The sequence below is a fragment of the Loxodonta africana genome, chromosome 7 (genome assembly GCF_030014295.1).
Source record: "Loxodonta africana isolate mLoxAfr1 chromosome 7, mLoxAfr1.hap2, whole genome shotgun sequence".
NCBI classification, from domain to species: Eukaryota; Metazoa; Chordata; class Mammalia; order Proboscidea; family Elephantidae; genus Loxodonta; species Loxodonta africana.
This window is the reverse complement of record NC_087348.1, coordinates 121,749,513-121,772,651: the sequence shown is the minus strand read 5'-3', so window position 1 is coordinate 121,772,651 and position 23,139 is coordinate 121,749,513. Positions and strand designations below refer to the sequence as shown.

General features: G+C 36.8%; 1 protein-coding gene across 3 annotated transcripts in view; it reads right to left on the bottom strand.

Moving 5' to 3' along the window:
• Positions 1-23,139, bottom strand: part of CFAP300 (cilia and flagella associated protein 300) — a 37,568-nt gene that overhangs the window by 1,618 nt on the left and 12,811 nt on the right. The window contains exons 3-5 of one of the 3 annotated variants that reach the window (XM_003415598.4): positions 21,292-21,367; positions 15,099-15,265; positions 11,418-11,590 (exon numbers count right to left, since the gene is read on the bottom strand). In XM_003415598.4, coding sequence (XP_003415646.1) covers positions 11,418-11,590; positions 15,099-15,265; positions 21,292-21,367 — 416 coding nt within the window. Of the gene's footprint in view, positions 1-11,267; positions 11,591-15,098; positions 15,266-21,291; positions 21,368-23,139 lie in introns of those variants that run through there. The other 2 variants (XM_064288841.1, XM_064288843.1) reach the window with 2 other exon arrangements.

Sequence of the window (23,139 nt, the reverse complement as noted above, 5' to 3'; positions counted from 1 at the left end):
TTAGGTGTTCTTATTCGTATAGAATATGGAAATACATAATGCCCAATTAAAGTAGCTTACAAAGGATGGTATCTGAGGTTTCATCCAAGTATGGGGCAAGGTCAACTGAAGTGAAATGGGGGAAAATGAATTTTACAGTTAGAAAGTTTGAGCTCAATTTGAGATTCAGACGATGAACTGACTCTCTCAGGCCACAGAGACAATTACTGGTAAAACAGGGACTGGTAGAAGACTAACTGAGGTGTAGACAGCTGTTAGGGGTAGATGAACGCACACTAAACAATTAATCTAAATTCAAATGTCAGCTCTGACTGTGATTTGTTATTCTACTTCCAAATCCCCAAAAACAAATCCACTGCCATCTAGTCGAATCCCGACTCATAGCGACCCCATAGGACAGTAGAACGGCCCCACAGGGTTTCCAAGACAGTAAATCTTTGTGGAAGCAGGCTGCCACATCTTTCTCCTGTGGAGCAGCTGGTGGGTTTGAACCACTGACCTTTTGGTAAGTAGCCAAGTGTGTTAACAACTGTACTACCAGGGCGCCTTTAGGCAAGATTAACCTCACTGAATCTCAATTTTCTTATATGTAAACTGGGCATAATATGATTCCTTTTAAGATTATAAAAGAATGAAGTGAGATAATGTATATGAAAATAATTTGTTAAATTATATACTATTAAATTATACTGTATTAAGAATAATTTCCCCTTAGTAGTTCTCTTCTAGTTACACTGCCCACAAAAGAGTATCTGTGGCAATATATAGTAAGGAAGCAACTGAGATCTGAGAAAAGAAGCTACAAATATATATTTATATGTTTATCATCTCTCTATAAATACATATATACATTACATTTATAATGTGTTAATGTTTTAAGATATCTTTGCATACATTACTTCATTTAAAAATCACACAATTCAGTGAGGAGGGCAATATTTTACCAATTTTATAGATGATAAAACTAGGTAAGTTATTATTTATTTAAGACAATCCAACTAAAATCGCTATTTCTGGGAACAGGATCCAGGTGACTCAGAGTTGAGTCTGCTTTCTGCTTACCCTTTTCTTATACTCCCTAAGTACATATGTATTAGCAGTATTATTATTTAAATTTTTATTGTGATGAAATACATATAAGAAAACATCTGCCATTTTAAACATTTTTATGCATACAATTCAGCGACATTGATTACATTCTCCATGTTGTGCAACAATCACCCCTATCCATTTACAAATTTTTTATCACCCTTAACAAAAACTCTGTATCTCTTAAGTAATGTTACCCCTACTCACCTGCCCTTGGTAATCACTGATAAGCTTTGGTCTTTATACATTTGCCTATTCTGGATATTTTATATAAATGGGATCATACAATATTTGTCCTTTTGTTCCTGACTTATTTCAGAGGTATAATTCATGTATGACATATGTAGGTTAAATTTAAAGGAAGATACCGCTCTTTTCCACTTTTTCAGGTGAAAGCATTGCTTTCCCCCTTCTACTACATATGTAAAAGTAATGGGGAGACGGAGAGGAGGAGTAAGAAGGTGAACTCTGTGCGAGGTGTGTATATGTGGGTTTCAGCTTGTGTACTTAATGGAGATGGTCAGTCCTGAGCCATTTCAGGTCTTCCAGATTCTTAGGTGGTTTTCTTCCTTACTAGAGATTTCCTTCAGAATTAAACCCAGGAATCATGCAATTAAACTGATTTCCAAATATCTCTATGACATGGGGAGAGGCCATATTTTTAATGCCTAAGATTCACCACCCATCTGTCAGTTTGTTGTACTGTGGTTGCTGGCATGTTGCTATGATGCTGGAAACTATGCCACTGGCATTTAAATTCCAGCTGGGTCCTCATAGTGGACAGGTTTCAGTGGAGCTTCCAGGCTAAGACAATTAAAAGAAATGTCTGGCAATCTACTTCCGAAAATCGGCCAATGAAAATGCTATGGATCACAACAGAATATTGTCCAATACAGTGCTGGAAGATGAGCCCCTTAAGTTGAAAGACACTCAAAATACACAGTGGCTGCAAAAATGGACTTCAGCATACCAACGATTGTGAAGATGGTGTAGGACCTGGCAAGTTTTCGTTCTGGGGTACATGTGGTCCTCATGAGTCAGAGCCAACTTGATGGTAACAACCAACAATGTCTAAGATATGCTGCTTTAAAGTTGAAGACTACATTTAAAATATTGTGCTTATCCAAGGGATGACTATACCCACTACATATAAAACATTGGTATATATCTATATTACCATTTAATCAAAATACAGAACTTATCTGTGGTTTTAACTTATTCGAAATCTTGATCTAGGGGGTGGTTATATGGGTACAATCACATATATAAATTAACTGAGCTATATACATATGATTTGTGCACTATTGTTCTTACCGGGTTGATTCTGACTCATGGCAACCCCATGTGTGTAAGAGTAGAACTGTGCTCCATGGGGTTTTTAATGGCTAATTTTTTGGAAGTAGATCTCCAAACCTTTCTTCTGAGGCACTGCTGGGTGGATCTGAACCTCTAACGTTTTGGTTAGCAGTGTGTTAACTGTACTATCCAGGGACTCCATGCACTATACTTTATGTAAGATATCACTCAGTTTAAAAAAAAATCTAAGAAGAAGAAAACTTGTAAAATAAGCTTAACATTTGATATTGCATTTAATAATTGTTGTTGCTGTTGTTAGCTGCCATAGAGTCGTTTATGACTCATAGCAACCCTATGTGCAACGGAATGGAACAGTGACAAGTCCAGCACCATCCTCACAATGGCTGATATGTTTGAACCCACTGTTGTAGCCACTGTGTCAATCCATCTCGTTGAGGCTCTTCCTCTTTTTCGCTGACCCTCTACTTTACCAAGGATGATATCCTTCTCCAGGGACTGGTCCCTCCTGATAACATGTGCAAAGTACGTGAGATGAAGTCTTGCCATCCTCACTTCCAAGGAGCGCTCTGGCTGTATTTCTTCCAAGACAGACTTGATTGTTCTTCTGGCAGTCAATATTCTTTGCCAACACCACAATCCAAAGGTATCAGTTCCTCTTCAGTCTTCCTTATTCATTGTCCAGCTTTCACATGCACATGAGGCAAGTGAAAATATCATGACTTGGGTCGGGGGAACCTTACTCCTCAAAGTGACATCTTTGCTTTTCAACACTTTCAAGAGGTCTTTTGCAGCAGATTTGCCCAGTGCAATACATTGTTTAATTTCCTGACTGCTGCTTCCATGGGCGTTGATTGCGAATCCAAGCAAAATGAAATCCATTACAACATCAATCTTTTCTCCATTTATCATGATGTTCCTTATTGGTCCAGTTGTGAGAATTCTTGTTTTCTTTATGTAGAGGTGTAATCCATACCAAAGGATACAGTCTTTAGCATTAGTAAGTGCTACACTTCGCTTTCGGCAAGCAAGGTTGTGTCATCTGCATATCACAGGTTACTAATGAGTCTTCCACCAATCCTGATGCCACATTCTTGTTCATATAGTACAGTTTCTCGAATTATTTGCTCAGCATACAGACTGAATAAGTATGGTGAAATGATACAACCCTGGCGCACACCCTTCTTGATTTTAAACCATGCAGTATTCCCTTGCTCTGCCTGAACAACTGCCTCTTGGTCTATATACACATTCTGCATGAACACAATTGTTTCGGAATTCCCATTCTTCGCAAAATTATCCATAATTTGTTATGATCCACACAGTCAAATGCCTTTGCAGTCAATAAAACAGATAAACATCTTTCTGATATTCTCTGTTTGCAGCCAAGATCCATCTGACATCCCTTGTTCCATGTCAATGTACTGCTGCAACCAATTTTGAATGATCTTCAGCAAAATTTTACTTGCATGTGATATTAATGATATTGTTTGGGAATTTCTGCATTCTGTTGGATCACCTTTCTTTGGAATGGGCATATATACGGATCTCTCCCAGTCGGGTGGCCAGGTAGCTGTCTTCCAAATTTCTTGGCATAGACGAGAGAGCACCTCCAGTGTTGCATCCTTTTTTTTCAAACATCTCAATTGGTATTCCATCAATTCCTGAAGCTTTGCTTTTTGCCAATGCTTTCGGTGAAGCTTGGGCTTCTTCTCTCAATATCCTACCTTCTGAAATGGTTGACTGCCAACCAGTTCTTTTTTGTACAGTGACTCTGTGTATTCTTTCCATCTGTTTTTGGTGTTTCCTGTGTAGTTTAATATTTTGCCCACAGAATCCTTCAAAATTGCAACTCGAGGTTTGAATTTTTTCTTCAGTTCTTTCAGCTTCAGGCATGCCGAGCGTGTTCTCCCCTTTTGGTTTTCTAACTCCAGATCTTCGCACATTTCATTATAATACTTTATTTTTTCTTTTCAAGCTTCCCTTTGAAATCTTCTGTTCAGTTCTTTTACTTCATCATTTCTCCCGTTTCCTTTAGCTACTCGACATCCAAGAGCAAGTTTCAGTCTCTTCTGACATACATTTTGGTCTTTTCTTTCTTTGCTATCTTTTTAATGATCCTTTGCTTTCTTCAAGTAGATGTCCTTGATGTCATCCCACAACTCATCTGGTGTTCTGTCATTAGTGTTCAATGCATCAAATCTATTCTTGAGATGGTCTCCAAATTCAGGTGGGGTATACTGAAGGTCATATTTTGGCTCTCATGGACTTGTTTCAATTTTCTTCAGCTTCAACTTGAACTTGCATATGCACAAGGGATGGTCTGTTGCACAGTCAGCTCCCGGGCTTGTCTTTATAGATGATACTGAGCATTTCCATCATCTCTTTCCACATACGCAGTAGATTTGATTCCTGTTTTCCACATATTAACACATACAATGAATGTATTATTTGAAAAGGAAAGAACCCACCATTTGTACTTTACTAAAAGTTGGTTCCTAATAGTAATAAATCGTATTACTCTACTACATTTGATCCTATATTACTGCTATTTTTATCTATCTTTAAAATAATTTGTTTCATTTTTTATAAGCTAAGTAAAGCATAATATTACTCATCCTATATGGCACAGTGGTTGAGAGCTACAGCTGCTAACTACAAGGTCTGCAGTTCTCCACCAGCTGCTCCTTAGAAACCCTATGAGGCAGTTCTATTCTGTCCTATGTCTGTTGGCATCACATTGATAGCAACAGGTTTGTTTTTTTTTGTTTATATTTCTTTAAGGAAAAAAAAAAGTTAAAGTGATATTCATTAGTGTCCTAGGCTGTTCTACTAGTAACTGCATTATATTAGATATTTGGCAGTCACTCACTCACTTTCCAGGTAACTAGGTGTCTTAGTCATCTAGTGCTACCATAACAAAAATACCACAGGTGAATGGCTTTAACAAAGAGGAATTTATTTCCTCACAGTAAAGTAGGCTAAAAGTCCAAATGCAAGGTGTCAGCTCCAGGGGAAGGCTTTCTCTCTGTGTCGGCTCTGGAGGAAGGTCCTTGTCCTCATTCTTCCCATGGTCGAGGAGTTTTTCAGGTGCAGGGACCCCAGGTCCAAAGGATACACTCTGCTCCTGGTGCTGCTTTCTTGGCGGTATGAGGTTCCCAACTCTCTGCTTGCTTCCCTTTCCTTTTATCTCTTGAGAAATAAAAGGTGGTGCAGGCCACACCCCAGGGAAACTCCCTTTACCTTGGATCAGGGTGGTGACTTGAGTAAGGGTGCTGTTACAATCCCACCTAATCCTCTCAACATTAAGTTACAATCACAAAACAGGACAATCACACAATACTGGGAATTATGGCCTAACCAAGTAGACACATATTTTTGGGGGGACACAATTCAATCCACGACATTATGGTTTTTTTTTTTTTTTTTTTAAGGATGCTGGAACATAATTTCCGTATAGTTCTTTAAATAGTGTGATTACATTAATGGCTTAGAAATAAAATAATGCAATGGATGATTTCTTATCATTATAATTTGTGCTAATTTCTAAGGACCGGTCCAATATTGACTCTAAACATCAGAATATACACACCATGCTAGGTCACTCCCCTGATTTTAACAAGAATCCCACTGTTTAGGACCATTGTCTCAGGGAACATCTAGCTCAACTGGCATAACACAGTTTTTAAAGAAAATATTCTACATTCTACTTTGGTAAACATAAGTTTTAAAAGCTTGTGAGCGGCCATCTAAGATATTCCAATGGTCTGACCCCACCTGGAGCAAGGGAGAATGAAGAAAACCAAAAACACAATGGAAAGATCAGTCCAAAAGACTAATGAACCACAACTACCACAGTCTCCACCAGACTGAGTCCAGCATAACTAGATGGTGCCTGGCTACCATCACCAACTGCTCTGACAGGGATCACAATAAAAGGTTCTGGACAGAACTGGAGAAAAAAGTAGAACAAAATTCTAACTCATACACACACACACACACAAACACACACACACAGACCAGACTTACTGGTCTGACAGAGACTGCAGAAACCGAGAATATGTCACCCAGACACCCCTACAGCACAGTAGTGAAGTCACTCCTATTGTTCACCTTTCAGCCAACGACTAGACAGGCCCATAAAACAAAATGAGACTAAATGGGCACACCAGACCAGGGGCAAGGACAAGAAGGCAGGAGGGGACAGAAAAGCTGGTAATGGGGAACCCAAGGTTGAGAAGGGAAGAGTGCTGACATGTTGTGGGGTTAGCAACCAATGTCATAAAATTATATGTGTATTAATTGTTTAAAGAGAAACTAGTTTGTTCTGTAAATCTTCATCTAAAGTACAAAAAAAAAAAAAAAGAATCCCACTGCTTAATTAGCATCTTGAAAGCCATAATCTAAGCCTCTCAATTCAAATCACATAATTTCACATCTGGAGTATACATGTAGCTTGGGGAACTTTTCCAAAAACTTTGCCAAGAGCATTAATTTAATGTCTAAAGTAGAAAAGAGACAGGCATCATTAGTTTAACTATGGAATTATTTCTGCGTGCATCTTTTTTTTTTTTTTTTTTTTAACTCACAGAGCCTAAAGCCTTTTACTTATTTTTATTTTTTTGTTGTGCTTTAGGTGAAGGTTTACAGCTCAAGTTAGTTTCTCATTCAAAAATTTATACAGATATTGTTTTGTGACATTGGTTGCAATCCCCACAATGTGACAGCACACTCCCGCTTTCTACGCCGGGTTCCGTGTCCATTCAACCAGTTCCTGTCCCTTCCTGCCTTCTCATCCAGCTTTTGGACAGGAGCTCTCCATTTGGTCTTGTAGATCTGATTGAACTAAGCACGTTCCTCACTTGTATTTTTTGTTTTATAGTCCTGTCTAATCTTTGTCTGAAGAGTCGGCTTCGGGAATGGTTTCATTTCTGGGTTAACACAGTGTCCAGGGGGCCATAGCTTCAGGGGTTCTTCCAGTCTCTGTCAGACTATTAAGTCTTATCTTTTCACGTAAATTTGAATTCTGTTCTACATTTTCCTCCTGCTCTGTCCAGGACTCTCTGATATGTTCCCTGTCAAGGCGATCATTGGCGGTAGCCAGGCACCATCTAGTTCTTCTTGTCTCAGGCTGGTGGAATTTCTGGTTCATTTGGTCCTTTAGTCCTTTGGGCTAGTATTTTCCTTGTGTCTTTGGTTTTCTTGGTTCTCCTTTGCTCCAAGTGGGATGGGACGAATATATGTATCTGAGATGGCTGCTCACAAGCTTTTAAGACCCCGTATGCTACTCACCAAAGTGGAATGTAGAACATTTTATCAACTATGTTATGCCAACTGACCTAGATGTCCCCTGAAATTATGGTCCCCAGGACCCAGCCCCAGCTACTCTGTCCCTTTAAGTGTTTAGATGTGTCTAGGAAAGTTCTTTGCTTTTGCTTTGGTCCAGTTGTGTTGCCTTCGCCTGAATTGTGTGTTGTCCCCTTCCCTTTACCGAAGTTGACCCTCGTCTACTATCTAGTTCACGATTTCCCTTTACCCTCCCTCCCCCCCGTCGTAACTGTCAAAGAACGCTTTCTTCTGTGTTTAAACCTTTTCTTGAGTTATTATAATAGTGGTCTCATACAATATTTGTCCTTTTGTGGCTGCCTTATTTCACCCAGCATAAAACTGTCCAGATTCATCCATGTTGTGAGATGTTTCACAGACTCACTATTATTCTTTACTATTTTATATGCATAAACCTTTTTGAAATGTAATGAAATAACTGGTAATTTGCTCTCTAATAAAATGGTTCTAAAGTATTACCTACTTCATTTAAAGGAACCATAATATCTTTGAAAAGAATGCATTTTCTAAAACATTTAAAGGATATATTTCATAGGCCTATTGTACTGGGTTGCAATGAGTTAGAATTGACTTGACAGCAAGGTTTTTTTTTAAACTGTACTGGGTGAGGAAATAAATATTTGTAAGAACATGGTTAGCCTTTTGCTTCAACCACAGACTACTACAATCACACTCTGTAGTACGTTCTCAGTACTTTCAAACATTAGAAATGGATGTCTTTGTAGAATGGATTAGTGATTATGTTAGACACTATAAAGCAGTTACTGCAGGTATATTAGAAAGATAGCAGATATTTTTCTAAAGCATCCAACATTCAAGTAAAAGAATAGGAAAAAATAACCTTCTTGGGTAAGTTGGCTTGTACAAATGCCTTGATTTGTTATGTGTCTTAGAATTCTGAGTAAATTACTGAAGATAATTCAAGTTTCACCTATGCTTACACTACTTAAGTATTTCTTGACAACTGCTATATTGATCCACTCTCTATCTTTACTATTACATGCTATGGCCTTAACCATGTAACACAGCATCTGACCCAGATCAGCATGAGCTAAAATTAGAAAAACCACAAGTAGCACATGTGATAAGCAAATGAACATAGCTTTTGCGGTACCCTGAAGTCATTTAATCTATTCAACTGTTTTGTGTTGCCACCTAAACCATCTTGTTGTCTTGTGCTGTCAAACTGATTTTGACTTATGGCAAACCCACGTGACAGAGTAGAACTGCCACATGGGGTTTTCAAGGCTGTAATCTTTATGAGAGCAGGTCATTAGGCTTTTCTCCTGTAAACTACTTTAAATAAGTATTTATCCTAATATAATTTTCTACTGACGTCACTTCGGGGAGACAATTTCATATCCCCCTCATTCAGCAAAGAAGTTCTTAAGCTTGCTTAGGCTTAGATTATCTAGAGAAATATTTAATGGTTCCTAAAGAAAAGCACTGCTACAACTGGGTTGGTCTGCTTCCTGGTCTCCTCCAGAATGACAAACTTGTGATGCATTGCCCCTAAACAAGAGCAGGCTACCCTCCTCTTTGCCAGCCTCCATGGATTCCATTCCATCAAGACTTTCCTGACTGTGAACACCCACGCTGATAACTTCCTTTTTGATCTTTTGGCGTATTTAGATTATAGCCTAAAGATCTGTAAACATTTGCCTATAAAAAACTGAACATGTGATCATACAAAAGTCTTACTTTGTAAAATTTTACTTATACAAGATCTTGAACAATTACTTTACTATTGTTTAATATGTTAGTTTATTCTAATTTTCTTGTCTGTTAGTTTCAAATTTTCTTGTCCGATGCTCTTCACGTAGCCTCTTTAGAGCTTGGCAGAGTTCTGTGCACAATATTAATACTTGCTGGTTGCCTGATGGGGCAGTTCTGCTTTGTCCTATAGGGTCACCATGGGTTGGAACTGACCCAACGACTACAGGTTTGGTTTTTTTGGTTTGGTTGCCTGATTAAGTGATTCCATGGAGACAATTCCTATTCATTCTGTAAGACGTTATGCATTTTGGCCACTCATTCTATAAGTGGTCTTTACTCTTGGAATCATACTTTTTCTTAGCATCCCAAAATTGTAGAAGAGAATCACAGGTGAGAATACAGGGAAGGAAATGTCGGGAAAAACAGCAATCTCTTTAATGTTTAGGTCCTAAAGTTATTCCTATTTCAAATATCTCTAACAGACTCTTCTACTCCATCTCCTTTTTCTCCTCCAGAATAGCATGCGGTAGTGAGGAATTCCACAGATTCATGTGGCTGACAGGGCACAGCACACCGTGGTGGAAATGATGAAGTGTATGTGTGTCTGCATGTCTGGGATACACTGAGGAGTGCTAAAGCAGGCCAGTAACTTTTCATGAGACGCAAATGATATTTGATGTATTTTTATGTTCTTTCTAAAATTCTGTTTCTAGCGTATTTCTTCCAACATTCTTTATGCATTGACACAGTAACTTTTCATTAAAATTAGAGACTGATTATAGAAATATTCTTGATTTTGAAACCATGTCAGAAAAATAACTAATTAAATAATAAAATAACTAACTCATGCAGTTTGTCGTGTAGCTATGCAACACATGCATGGAATGGATACCAGAATTGAAAAATTGAGTATAAGTAAAGCACCAATCAAGAGTCAGACGAGAAGCTAATTCTGTTGTTTTTCTCTTAAAGTAAAATTATATACCTAAACATTGGGATGCTTTGTTCTCATTTGTTTATTTCTCCTTTGCCTACAAAGATAATCAAATATCTTCACCACTGAAAAACAAAACTGATAAATATTCACTTCTGTTAAGATAAAAGTATAAAGAAGAGATCTGCAAAGTTTTTATCCCTACTTAATCTTTAAAAAGGAAAAAAAACCCCAAGGAATATTTATAAAAAACTATATAATGTTGGGATTATTTTTTATTACATATAATATGTATATTTATTTATTATTTTTTACTATTAGTCAAGCAAATTCAAATATCCTAAGAGATTTCTCATGTTTCCTTGAGATTTAAAAGGAGGCCTAGAGAAAAAAAAGGAGGTCTATAAGATGGTGGTGGTGTAGTGGTTAAGTGCTACCGCTGCTAACCAAAGGGTCAGCAGTTCGAATCCGCCAGGTGCTCCTCGTAAACTCTATGGGGCAGCTCTACTCTGTCCTATAGGGTCGCTATGAGTCGGAATTGACTCAATGGCACTGGGTTTTTTTTTTTTTTTTTTGGTTTTTTTTAATAAGATGGCAGTTACTAATAAGGATGGAGTGGGCAACAGATCGGAATCAGGAAATACAGAGAAGAGGCAGATGAAGAATAAAGGGATGGAAGGCTAAGAGAGGGTGAGGGAAATCTAGAAACTACCTAGCCTGAAAGAAAAAGAGGGGGCTATGGAGAGGGCCCAATTCCGACTCATAGCGATCCCAGGGGTCAGAGTAGAACTGCCCCATAGTTTCCAAGAAGTTGAACTGTCGACCCTTTGGTTAGTAACCATAGCCCTTGACCACTATGCCACCAGGGTTTCCTTGTTTTTGTTTGTTTGTATGGACAGGGCCAGGTGGTACTATTTTTATACACTTTGGTTGCTACCATGACTGGAAATAGTCATGGTTAAACAAATAATTCACTCAATTCACCAGAGATTTACATATTGTGATCTAGCAACATTACCTCACCAGATCCTTATAGATAAGTTTTGTTGTCTCCAGATACGGATTAAGCACATCTTCATACTGACAAAGGGCTCCACCAAGGCAAAGATGTTTGAAAAGACAAAACAGGAACTCTTCTCTATCTAGTTGGCTGAACACTTCATATTTTTCTGAGTCTTCCATTAGCAAAACCTATGTAAAATGATAAATCCATCTTAATGTAACATAACTTGAGGTTCTAATTTATGTTTTCAAAAGAGTTTCCATTATGTATTTAAAGTAATCTTAGAGCTATTTTGAGAAACAATCCTGAGGCAATTAGAGAGAGTGATCTGGGAGATTTACATTTATTCCCGCTACATTTTATCTTTAGGTACCGACATTCAATGCAAGGAATAAAGCAAAATTTAAAATACAGCTGCTAAATCTTTCTTTCTTCCACTGTATCTCTTTGTTCTAGTTTATATTTTTTGTTTAAGTGCTATTGCATTTTCAGTATTAAGTCACTTCAAGTCTTACTTGGAAATAAATGGGAATATAAGTAAATGGGGAAACTTCATCAGATAAGGTCTGTCTTCTTTGCTTCTGTCCAGAGGCTGAAACAGTCATTTTCTAAGCCCTCTCACCTTACAGCATTTGGATTACTCCTTTTCTTTTTCCCACAGTTACTCCATTTTGAACCATTCAGGTAATTGGAGCCTCAGACCCACTTCTCTTCCTGCTCTTCTCTAATGATATCATCTTACACTGCATGGTGAGACTGGTTAATGAGCTTGGCTGCTAACCACCCAGAAGCACCTCGAAAGAAAGGCCTGGGGACCCACTTCTGAAATATCAGTCACTGAAAAGCCCTGTGGCACAAAGTTCTACTCTAACACACAGGGAGCTGCCATGATTCGGCGTTGACTTGATGGCAACTGGTTTTTTTTACACACCATCTATTTACATTGACTCTTGCTTTTTTGAGACCTTGATACCTCTTTGCAGAAAACAGTGTGACTCTGTCTGATGGGGAGAATTTTCTTATAGTGCTAGGCATTACAGACAACTGATTAATTTGTTGTTTATTGGACATGGATAAGTTGATTAATGTAAGTTAGACTATATATTTCTTTTATTGAATTGTTTATAGTCCACTAATTTATGAAAGAAGAATGTGAAATAGTTAACAATAAAAATATAGATATGATTGGACCAAAATAATTAATAGAAGACAAAACTGTAACCAAGAAATGAAGTGGGAAGAGAAAATAAACACATATAAGGAACTCTAGATGGAAAAAGGCTATAGAAATTGTGCATGACATTGAACCCTATGGTTTTTGGTGGTGATACAGGAAAAGGGGGGAAATATGATGAGTTATACAACAACCACTGTCTAGTAGCAAGGAAGTACACGTAATAAGGAAAACTGATTAGGCTAAACATTTTACTTCAATCTCTAAGGAAAACTTATGACAAAGTCATTGTATAAGAGGGATTAAAAAAAAAATTCTTCAATGTTGTACATAAACAGTTTACTTACAATGACTTGATGAAAGCCACAGTTACAGTAAAGGTCAGGTAAGAGGAAAGGAGATGCTCTCTGAAGGTGTTACATGTAGGTAACTTTGTACATCTTTCCTCCTTCCTTCTCTCCTCTCCTATCTCTCTGCCTCTCTATCTTTATTTGTAATGAAATGATTTGTTATTGAAGCTCAAGTTCGCAGCTACCTGGAGATCTGGCTTAATACAAGGATGAATAAAGTCTTGAGGAGAACACTACCATATATTGAATTATGCTGTGCATATTTAAAAGTTAAAATGATTGAAAAAAAAAGCTTTTTGGAATAACTTTTAAAACAGTAACATCCTATGGCTGTTCTCCATTCTCCATTTACATACAGATCTGTTAGGTTGTTTTGCCCTCAAATAGTAGGTATGTAATAGTTAATGAACCAAATTTCTGAGCCACAGCAATCAGAAAGGAGGTTATTATCAGGACTTAAATTACACAGTGTGCCAACAGAATCTGTGTTGCTGCACAATGGGGGACCTTTTTTTGTTCAGGCTAAAGCTGGAGGTTTTTGTTGTTTCCAGCCAGAAAGCAAGCAAGTTAAAACCCTCCTTGTTGCCACAGGGTGGCAAAGAACACAGAGCAAAACATACAGGCAACTACCAGAAAAACACTGAGTCAGAGGACTTCATGAATAGAGGTGCTATTCAGAGCAAGAAATAAGACAGGCAGCAAGCTGTGTTGTAGAGTATTCTGTTGGAAAGCTCATCTACCTCTAAAAAAGTCAACTGATGAAGTTCTCGCTGTAGAAATGAGTATGAAATCTCCAAAATTAGAGACAAAGACCTTTAGACAGAGGCAGATCAGTGAGGGGAAGAGAGCTGAGATTAGAAGGGAAACACAGACTACACACTTCCTAAATAATTTCCAATCCTAGCTAAGGAGTGGAAATTGATATCAGATCCTCACCGTGTAGTGTTTGCACTGCCTTGTAGTAACATATGCTTCATTTAACTGCAGAGCAAACTACATACAGTTGTCTCATTCAGTTCTGAGTTTGGTTATTTTCAATTAGCTAATCTTATTTGCTTCTTGAACTAAGCTGAAGAGTCCTCTTGGGTATTGCCCTAGTGTAGACCAATGTATAGACTGGCGAGATGCCTTCCTGCCTCTTGCAGACAGGAGTCCTGTGAGCAGAGTGGTGGGTCAGCGGCTTCTTCAGTTCATTCCTATCTGGATTTATCCCCTCTCTCTTAATGTAGAATAATAATAAGAGTAGTAGTTAACATTATCTAAAGCTAACTAGGTGTCAGGCATTGCACTAAGCACTTTAAATGCATAATCTCACATAATTACTGTATTATTCCTATTTTATAGATTAAGAAGCTGAGGTTAGAGAGATTATAACAGCTATTAAGAGTCTGGATTTGAATCTATGTCTATTTTATGTCAAAATCCTAATTTTTAGCCACTTTGTAATACTCCCTGAACAATTACAATAATGATAATATTAATATTTCATCTTAACAGCATTTCATATTTAAATGCTTTCTCAACCAATTTTCTCAAGGATTCCAGGAAGGAGGTAGAATGGGCATTTTATCACCATGCTGTGTAGATAAGATCCTGAGGCTCAGGAGACTGAATGACTTGCCTAAGGCTATTATTATCTTGTACATAATAAATCAGCAATCAGGTAAATAATCCATGTCTCCGAGATTCCTAGTTCAGTGCACTTCTCAATAAAACATTTAATTTAGCTAATCAAATGGTTGTGTTGATCTCAGCAAAGAGATAAAAAGATTTACTCCAAGGATTTTTAAACACTCATATGATATGTTAAGAGCCCTATAGTGAAGAAAATAGCCATTTATTAAGTAGAGCAGCGTTTCTCTACCTCAGCACTATGACATTTTGGGCCAGGTAACTCTGCTGTCGGGGGCAGTCCTATGCATTGTATGACCTCTACATACCCCTCCCTGAGTTGTGACAACCAAAAATGTCTCCTGGGGGACGAAATCACCCCAGTTGAGAACCAATGAAATCCACAAATAGTTGAGAGTAAAAGTGTTACACGTTACCACTGACAAAAAACTGTTACACTGACTAGAGTTGTTTTGTGGATTTTAGTCAGGCAAAAGGTTTTGACATTTTGCATTTCCTGAAATAAACCTTTACTGTGAAATATTAAAATTCTGTACTTACTTTTCTTAACTCATCAGAAATGAGAAAGGGATCACAAAAAGAATCCAAACACTTAACAATATGTCCATTGTCTCGTACAATATCTTCATTGTATAAGCGATTAAAAAATGACATTGAAAGCTGTGTGCAAGGAACATTTATAGCTTCAATTTTTTTCACTTGAGTTCCTGAAAAAAAGATATTTTATAAACATAGATAGAAAAATTAATTTAGTATTCTCAATTATTTCCAAAATATCACTGTGTAGCGATTCTAAGAAGAAATCAAATAGGACATGCTTTGATATATTTAAAAGAAACATTAAATTCTTGAAGCTTGTTCATTTTTATTAATCATTAAAAGTTTATAACAAAAATCTCATTAATTCAAGACTAGATCAAGGGATATGTGGATTACAGAATGCTTAAAAATGAAATATATTTTTTGTGTAGTGGGGGTTCTTAGAAATTTTACTGTATATATATTAAAATTGTCTATAATAGCATAGGAATTACTTTACATGACTCTGAATTTGTATCATGCTTAATGCTTTATAATTCTCTATTACAAAAAAGTATATTAATAAAATTATACCAATAAATATAAGTAATAAGTATTAAGTTTTTGAGGGTGTCTTGAAAACATTTTCTCTCCATTCAAAAATCTCCCCATGATCTCATTTAGGAGCCCCAGTGACGCAGTGGTTAACAGCTTGGCTGCTAACCAAAATGTCAGCATGTTCGAATCCACCCTTGCGAACCCTATGGGGTACTTGTACTGTCTTGTAAGGTCGCTATGAGTCAGAATTGACTGGATAGCAATGGTTTAAAATTTTTTTTTAATCTCATTTACAGTGTTTATTACAAAGTGGTGTCCTAAGTCAAGGTAAATTGCAAACCAGGCCCTAATCAAATTATCATGAGTTCTAAATTAGAACTTCCCCCAATGCCCCTTTTCTGGATTCCATGCCTATTTTCTAAATGTGCCTTTCAGAAATGGATTTTCTGTTACTAGAGGTTCTATTAAATTACAGAAAGACATAAAAAGCAAATTATTTTTATTATTATCCCAATAGGTCACTCAATTTCTCACATATGCACATATAACATGTGCATGCACACACACATGCTCATTCAGATATAAAGGCGTTGTATTCTTTTGTTCAAAGTTCTAGGCAGACTGCAGAACCTGCTGTGGTGGCCCTTGGTGTGTCCTCTCCCTGGATGTATCTGCTGAATCTGTGACCTGAGAAGCAGATTGTATTTAAGAAGAGTAAGTAATACTGGCAATTGTTTGTGCTTCCTCCCTCTGGCTGTCCACCTGGAGTCCTGCCGGGACCTGCTGCTCTATGTTCTAATTCTGAGCTGGGCTAGTTTGGAGGCAAGAGGGATGCCTCAAGCCAGAAACTGTATGCTTTAGTAATTTCAAAAGCTATGCACTTAATGAGGCAAAATCCTCTGTGGGATTAGATAAAATGAAAATCAAATCAGAGTAGCTCTGAGCAATGTTGGAAGACCAGAAAACAAGAGCAGTGGCAGGTCTGTCAGTCTCAGAAGATGGGTTAGTGGTCACAGGATGAGGAATTGATTTTGGGCAACATATCATTTTAATAAATCTATTCTAGCTCTGATTTGGAGAGCAGTAGGGAAGGTTTGGATGATGAAAGAAGGTAATTAAATTCAAATCACTGAATCTGAGGCATGAACACGGCATTCTTCTAGGAAACAAAAGAGTTTTTTTCAAGGACAAAAATACTTCTATATAAATTTTAAATTGTATTAATAAGTTTTCTTACCTATTATTGCTATTAGTTAGAACATCTGGTTGTTAGTCTTAACTATCAGTATGAATAAATAATACAGCCACAGGGTAGAACGTGATAGCAAAGGTTTTTTTCTCTTTTTGATATTTAATATTCTTTTCTCCTTTCTGAAAGGACTTGTATTAATTCAGGAATCTACTTTTCTCTACAATTGTGGTTAATTCTTATAAGATGCTAATATAAATATTCATGACTTCAGCTTGTTGGAAAGTTTAATTATTTAAAGGACCTTACATAAAGTTCAATTATTGTTATCTCAACTATAGTGATCAATTATCCACCAGAGGAAAAGAGAGTAAAAACTAAAGCATGAGAGATTTAGATTCTATATATTTTGAATTGGTTCTAATTGGGTCAAACTTATTAGGGCATTTCTTGATTTGACTACAGACTAGACCAATTTTTAAGACAGGTTTGTAGTAACATTTATTTCTGAATGAAAGCACAGTAATAAAATAAAAAGTGAATGTATTGGTTTTAAATTATCAATATTAAATATAGTCATTATTCATTATTATTTAATATTGTATTTACATGTTTGTTGTTCTGAGGAATGTAAAATAATAATACTATTTTCAACTGTGCTTTTATCAGTGGGTGCTCAATTCATTAAAAACAAAAACAAAAACCAAACCCATTCCCTTTAGTCGATTCTGAATCTTAGCGACCCTTACAAAGGTTTGTCTAAATGTAAAAATTACCCTGCTATTGGTAATGTTTCTAGGCTTGCAGAACCCTAGTCTTTTTAAGGGACAGACAGATTTCAAGGCTGAACTTCTTGTTCTCATTAAACACAGACATGGGCTCCCAGTGGGGGTTCAGAAATATATTCCTAAGGAAGTTAAATATTTTAGATCTGGTCATGTCAAAAGTAGAAAGATGGACTAAATTCTCTTTTAGGGTTCTGTCAAGTCACAATTCTAGTGTTATTTATTAAATTCTCATATGTATTTGATAGTTTCTACTGATTAAAAACTAAACTAGCTTTTTATTAAAATTAAACTATGGATGTTTACCATAAGAATAATGAGGATAATTTTGCTCAACTCAGTAAATCTAAGCTGATAAAAGTTTAATTTTAATATGAAAATAATACAAGCTATTCTGGATATCACTAAGCTATCTCACTCTTCAATGTTTAGATATCTTCAAACAGACTAGAACATAAAAGGTGATTTGCCCATGAAAGGGCATAAAAGCAGTTACTGCATCAAGTCTTATAAAACCTGTGTACTTTTATTAGTTACGAGGAACGATTTATCTTATTCAAGAAAAAAAGTTTGTGCCTCTACCACAAGGTAAGCATTATGAAACTATCAAGTTGAATGAATTATATAATGGGAGAAGAAGAGCATTCTTATAAACCACCACAGTGACTGAATGCAACAAATCCAGTAACAGTATAAAAAAATGAAATTAGAAGACTTGAAGGGAGAAAATAACTTCTCACCTGGAAACAAGAAAGGTTTGACATATGTAGTGGCATTGAATACAGGCTTGATGAAAGGGTAGGATTTCAAAAGGAAGCTATGTGAAGCCTTTACTGGTAGAAGGAATAGCTTGGCAAAGGCAGAGAAGCATCTAGGCAAGGAAAGTGCCAGGGGCCCTATAGGGTTTCTGAACTTAGGCTGATACCTAGAAACGAAGACATAGGTATTTGCAAATTCATTAACTGGAGTACTAATGATGTTTATTATGAAGGATAATCACAAAGTTACTATTGGAAGACATGTTAGATAGAGGTCAATGAATCCAATACTTCACTGCTTCTCAAAGCCTAATTCCTAAGGGTCCTTGTGAAAAAGACAGTGTACCATCTTGGGCTTCAACTCCATCCCAGAGTTAATGAATCAGAATTCTAGGCAAGGAACATTGTGATAAGAGATTCCTAGACAAATTAAAACGTAAGAAGAAAAAAAAGTAAGAACCTTTGTTTTTTGAAGCCTGAATTCTTAATATGAGCCTCTACTTCAACAGTTCAGTGGTAGAAAATCCACTGCTAAAAAAAAAGCCAAAACCAAACCCGTTGCCATTGAGTCAATTCCGACACTTACGGACCCTATAGGACAGAGTAGAACTGCCCCATAGTTTCCAAGGAGTATCTGGTCAAAGTCTTGAATTCTGGAGCCTGGATTTCAATCTTGGCTCCACCGATCCAGCTTCGAGAAACCGTTCCAATTGTTTAACCTATGCCTTTGACTCATTGGTAAAATAGGGATATACACAGTATAATGATACCTATCTCAGGATTGAGAAGTAAAGGAGGTAATGTACCTCTGTTTTTTTTTAGTTTAATGTGTGTAATTGCCTTAGTTGAGCACGCAGGAAGCACCCATTATGCATTACCAAAAAAGAACTTAGCGTGTCTAAAGGAAGGGGGTTATGGCAGCTGGCTGAGAGGATGAAGCAGCCCCAACAACTGGCAATCTAGGTGGTACAGCTAGTAGTGAAAGAGCTTTGTGATCATCCTCTTTAGAACTAGTTCACTTGCTAGAAGAGTGTCTTTTTAAAATTTATTGTGCTTTAAGTCAAAGTTTACAGCTCAGGTTAGTTTCCCATTCAAAGATTTATATACGTATTGCCTTGTGACATTGGTTACAATCTCCACAACGTGATAGCATGCTCCCCATTTCTACCCTGGGTTTCCTGTGTCTATTTGTCCAGTTCCTGTCCTATCCTCCCTTCTTGCCTTGCTTTTGGGCAGAAGTTGCCCGTTTGGTCTCCTGTATTTACTTGAACTAAGAAGCATGTACCTCACATTGTTATTGTTTTATAGGCCTGTCTAATCTTTGTCTGACAAGTGGGCTTCAGGAGTGGTTTCTTTTCTCCCGTTTTTAAAAGCTGTTTCTTTTGCTTATAAAGGTCCTCAGCAGAAAATTAGAGATAAGGTAGCCAATGAGAAAAAGCAGAAATAAACAGGAGATAAAAACAAGCTCACGGGAGAGCACAGGAGATCCACCAGAAACTTCTCTGAAATGAACTACTACCTCGTCTGCTCTATTTTTCAAGGTACTTCTAATATTTCCTGTCAGGCACATGTGGAATTTTAGAACCCCTCTTTTGGCAATGCCTTCTTCAAAAATTAGAAGAAAAGTCAAGTATTATTTTGTGACCTATATACTGAGATGGGAGAAGGTTGGACACTTGTTTTAGTAAACCTTTTTTTTTTTTCCTTAAAGAATTGACAAGTTGCTGTAAACATGTTTTCTAATGCTGCAAATGTGACTGATCATTTTCTCCATGAAAAATTATTTGAATTGGTAAATGTATTTGTTCAGATACTCAGTCTAACTTTGTAAGTAGTCTTAAGATCACGTCGTACCAGCTTTTTTGCTCTATAAATTTTGCAGTGGTCTTTAGCCGAAAGCAATAAAATCTTATCTACTAATTTGAAAAATCACGAACTGTTTGTAATCTTGTTTTTGACTAATATGTTAAGAAAAGTTTGTGTGTGTGTGTGTGTGTAAGGCTGTTGAATTCTGAAAGAACAATTAAGAATCTACAAAAAAAAAAAATTTAAAAGTTAAAAAAAAAAAAAATCCCCATCTAGTATTTAAAATCAATTCTGAGTACAAACCCACATTACCGAAGTAAATGGAATGATGCTTTTAAAGTTTAAAACATAGTGTTCATGTTTTTGTTTACAAAATACTCTCCTATTAACTGATTTCTTACTTAATCTAAAAGTTAAGAAATTTAAATGAATGTTAAGCATTTAAATGGTTGAGTATTTTTCTTTAAAATTTTCTAGCTGTTTCAATATATTATGAAAATATTATTTATACAAAGTTCTCCTTTTGAGAATTTAAGGTTCTCTCCTTCATGATTTAAAATATATTTTTAAAAGCTCTTCTATGGCAACTGCTTCCTTTGTCAGAAATCCAAGCCCGGTTGCAACTGAGATTTAGTTCATCCGTTGCTGTCGATTCCGACTCATAGCTACCCTATAGGACAAGGGTTGAACTGCCCCTGCCCCACTGGGCTTCCAAGGAGTGACTGGTGGATTTGAACTGCTGACCTTTTGGTTGGCAGCCAAGCTCATAACTACTGCGCCACCAGGGCTCCATATCAGTGGAATCTTTCCTGATCCTTTCCCCTGGGCAGAACCAACCACCCCCTCCTCTTGTTCCCACTTCTATGGTAGCACCTGTGATACATAATTGCATATGTTTTTTCATATAGTTTGAGTTCCCTGGGTACAGGATTTTTCTTTTTCATCTTAATGTTCCCGACATCAAGCAGAATGTGTAGAAGGTGCACAGTATTTTCTAAATGAATAAAAAGAAAGAAAAATTGCTCTTCTGTGCTAAACAGGATAAAAAAAGAAACCAGGATAGTGGCAGTGAATTCCCAGAACAGTCATTTGAAAAAATGAAAGTAAGCTTTATTTACCTAATGTAATCCATTGTCCAGAAGAATCTGGAAGTAATTTCAAATTGGGAATAACATTTGGGTCTTTGAAAAAAGCCTAAAACAAAAATTTGAGGGGAACAAGTTAGACACTTTATTATAAACAACAAAAATTAACTTCTAAAATAACTATAGTAAAATCTCATTTAATTCAAGCTAGAAAGGAAGAACAATTTTAAATGGCTATAACGTCTAAATAACAATATTTTATAAAGAAATGAAGTTTTATTACTTTCAAGTTGGAACAGTATGAACATTGTGTGCAAGTACAGACATCTTTGGGACTTAATAGAGAAAATAATGATTTATACTGAGAAGTAGTAGGCTATATAATGTTTGAAAATTGTTTTCTTTCAATCCTGTTTTGCCAGTTAATTGTCTAGTAACCTTACTAGATCTAAATCTAAAAGTAATCATCAATTTAATTCTGTCCAAGTGGCACATATAAAAGTGATAGATTCGACTTCCTTGGCGGGTGGGGGGAGGGGGAGCACCATATATGACCAAATATAAAAAGATAATATTTCCACAAAATTGTTCCACAGGGGGGAAAAAAAGGGCATTGCCTTATAACCTTACAAAGTCTTTCAAATTAAAGAGTGCTCATGCAACAATTTTAATTTATATTACACTATATTTTGAGAAAAATAAACTGGAATTAACCTCAATTAATACTGGATTTGGAGACTTTTTAAAGGCCAACTAAAAAGGGCCAGTAAAAAAGAGAGAAAAAGAAATTTAATTCATATTTACTAATTATTTACAATTATATGTCTTGGATGTCATTGTAAGTAGTCTAACCAGTGTGCAGGGAACTGATCTAAAGCCAATGAAAATAAATCTTTGTAAAGGCCCCTCATATAAAGCAATGAAATAAGTGGTTATATTATTGTTGTTATTAGGTACCGTCAAGTCAGTTCCAACTTATAGTGATCCTATGTACCACAGAACGGAACACTGCCCGATCCTGCACCATGCCCACAACTGTTGTTATGCCTGAGTTCATTTTTGCAGCCACTGCATCAATCCATCTCGCTAAGGGTCTTCCTCTTTTTCCCTGATCCTCTACTTTACCAAGCACGATGTCCTTCTCCAGGGTCTGATCTCTCCTGACGACATGTAACATGTAGTCTTGCCATCCTTGCTTCTAAGGAGCATTCTGATTGTACTTCTTCCAAGACAGGTTTGTTCGTTCTTTTGGCTGTCCATGGTATACTCAATATTCTTTTCCAACACCATAATTCAAAGGCGTCAATTCTTCTTCAGTCTTTGTTATTCATTGTCCAGCTTTCCCATGCATATGATACGACTGAAAATACCATGCCTTGGGTCAGGCACACCTTAGTCTTCAAGGTGACATCTTTGCTTTTCAACACTTTAGTCTTTTGCAGCAGATTTGCCCAGTGCAATGAATCTTTTGATTTCTTGACTGCTGCTTCCATGGGTGTTGATTGTAGATCCAAGTAAAATGAAATCCTTAACAATTTCAATCTTTTCTCCATTTATCTTGATGTTGCTTATTGGTCTGGTTGTGAGGGTTTTTGTTTTATGTTGAGGTGCAATCCATACTGAAGGCTGTGGTCTTTATCTTCCTCAGTAAGTGCTTCAAGTCCTCTTCACTTTTAGCAAGTAAGGTCGTATCATCTGCATAACGCAGGTTAATGAGTCTTCCTCCAATCCTGATGCCCCGTTCTTCTTTATATAGTCCAGTATCTAGGATTATTTGCCCATCATACAGATTGAATAGGTATGGTGAAAGGATACAACCTTGACGCACACCCTTCCTGACTTTAAGCCACACAGTATCCTCTTGTTCTGTCCAAACAACTG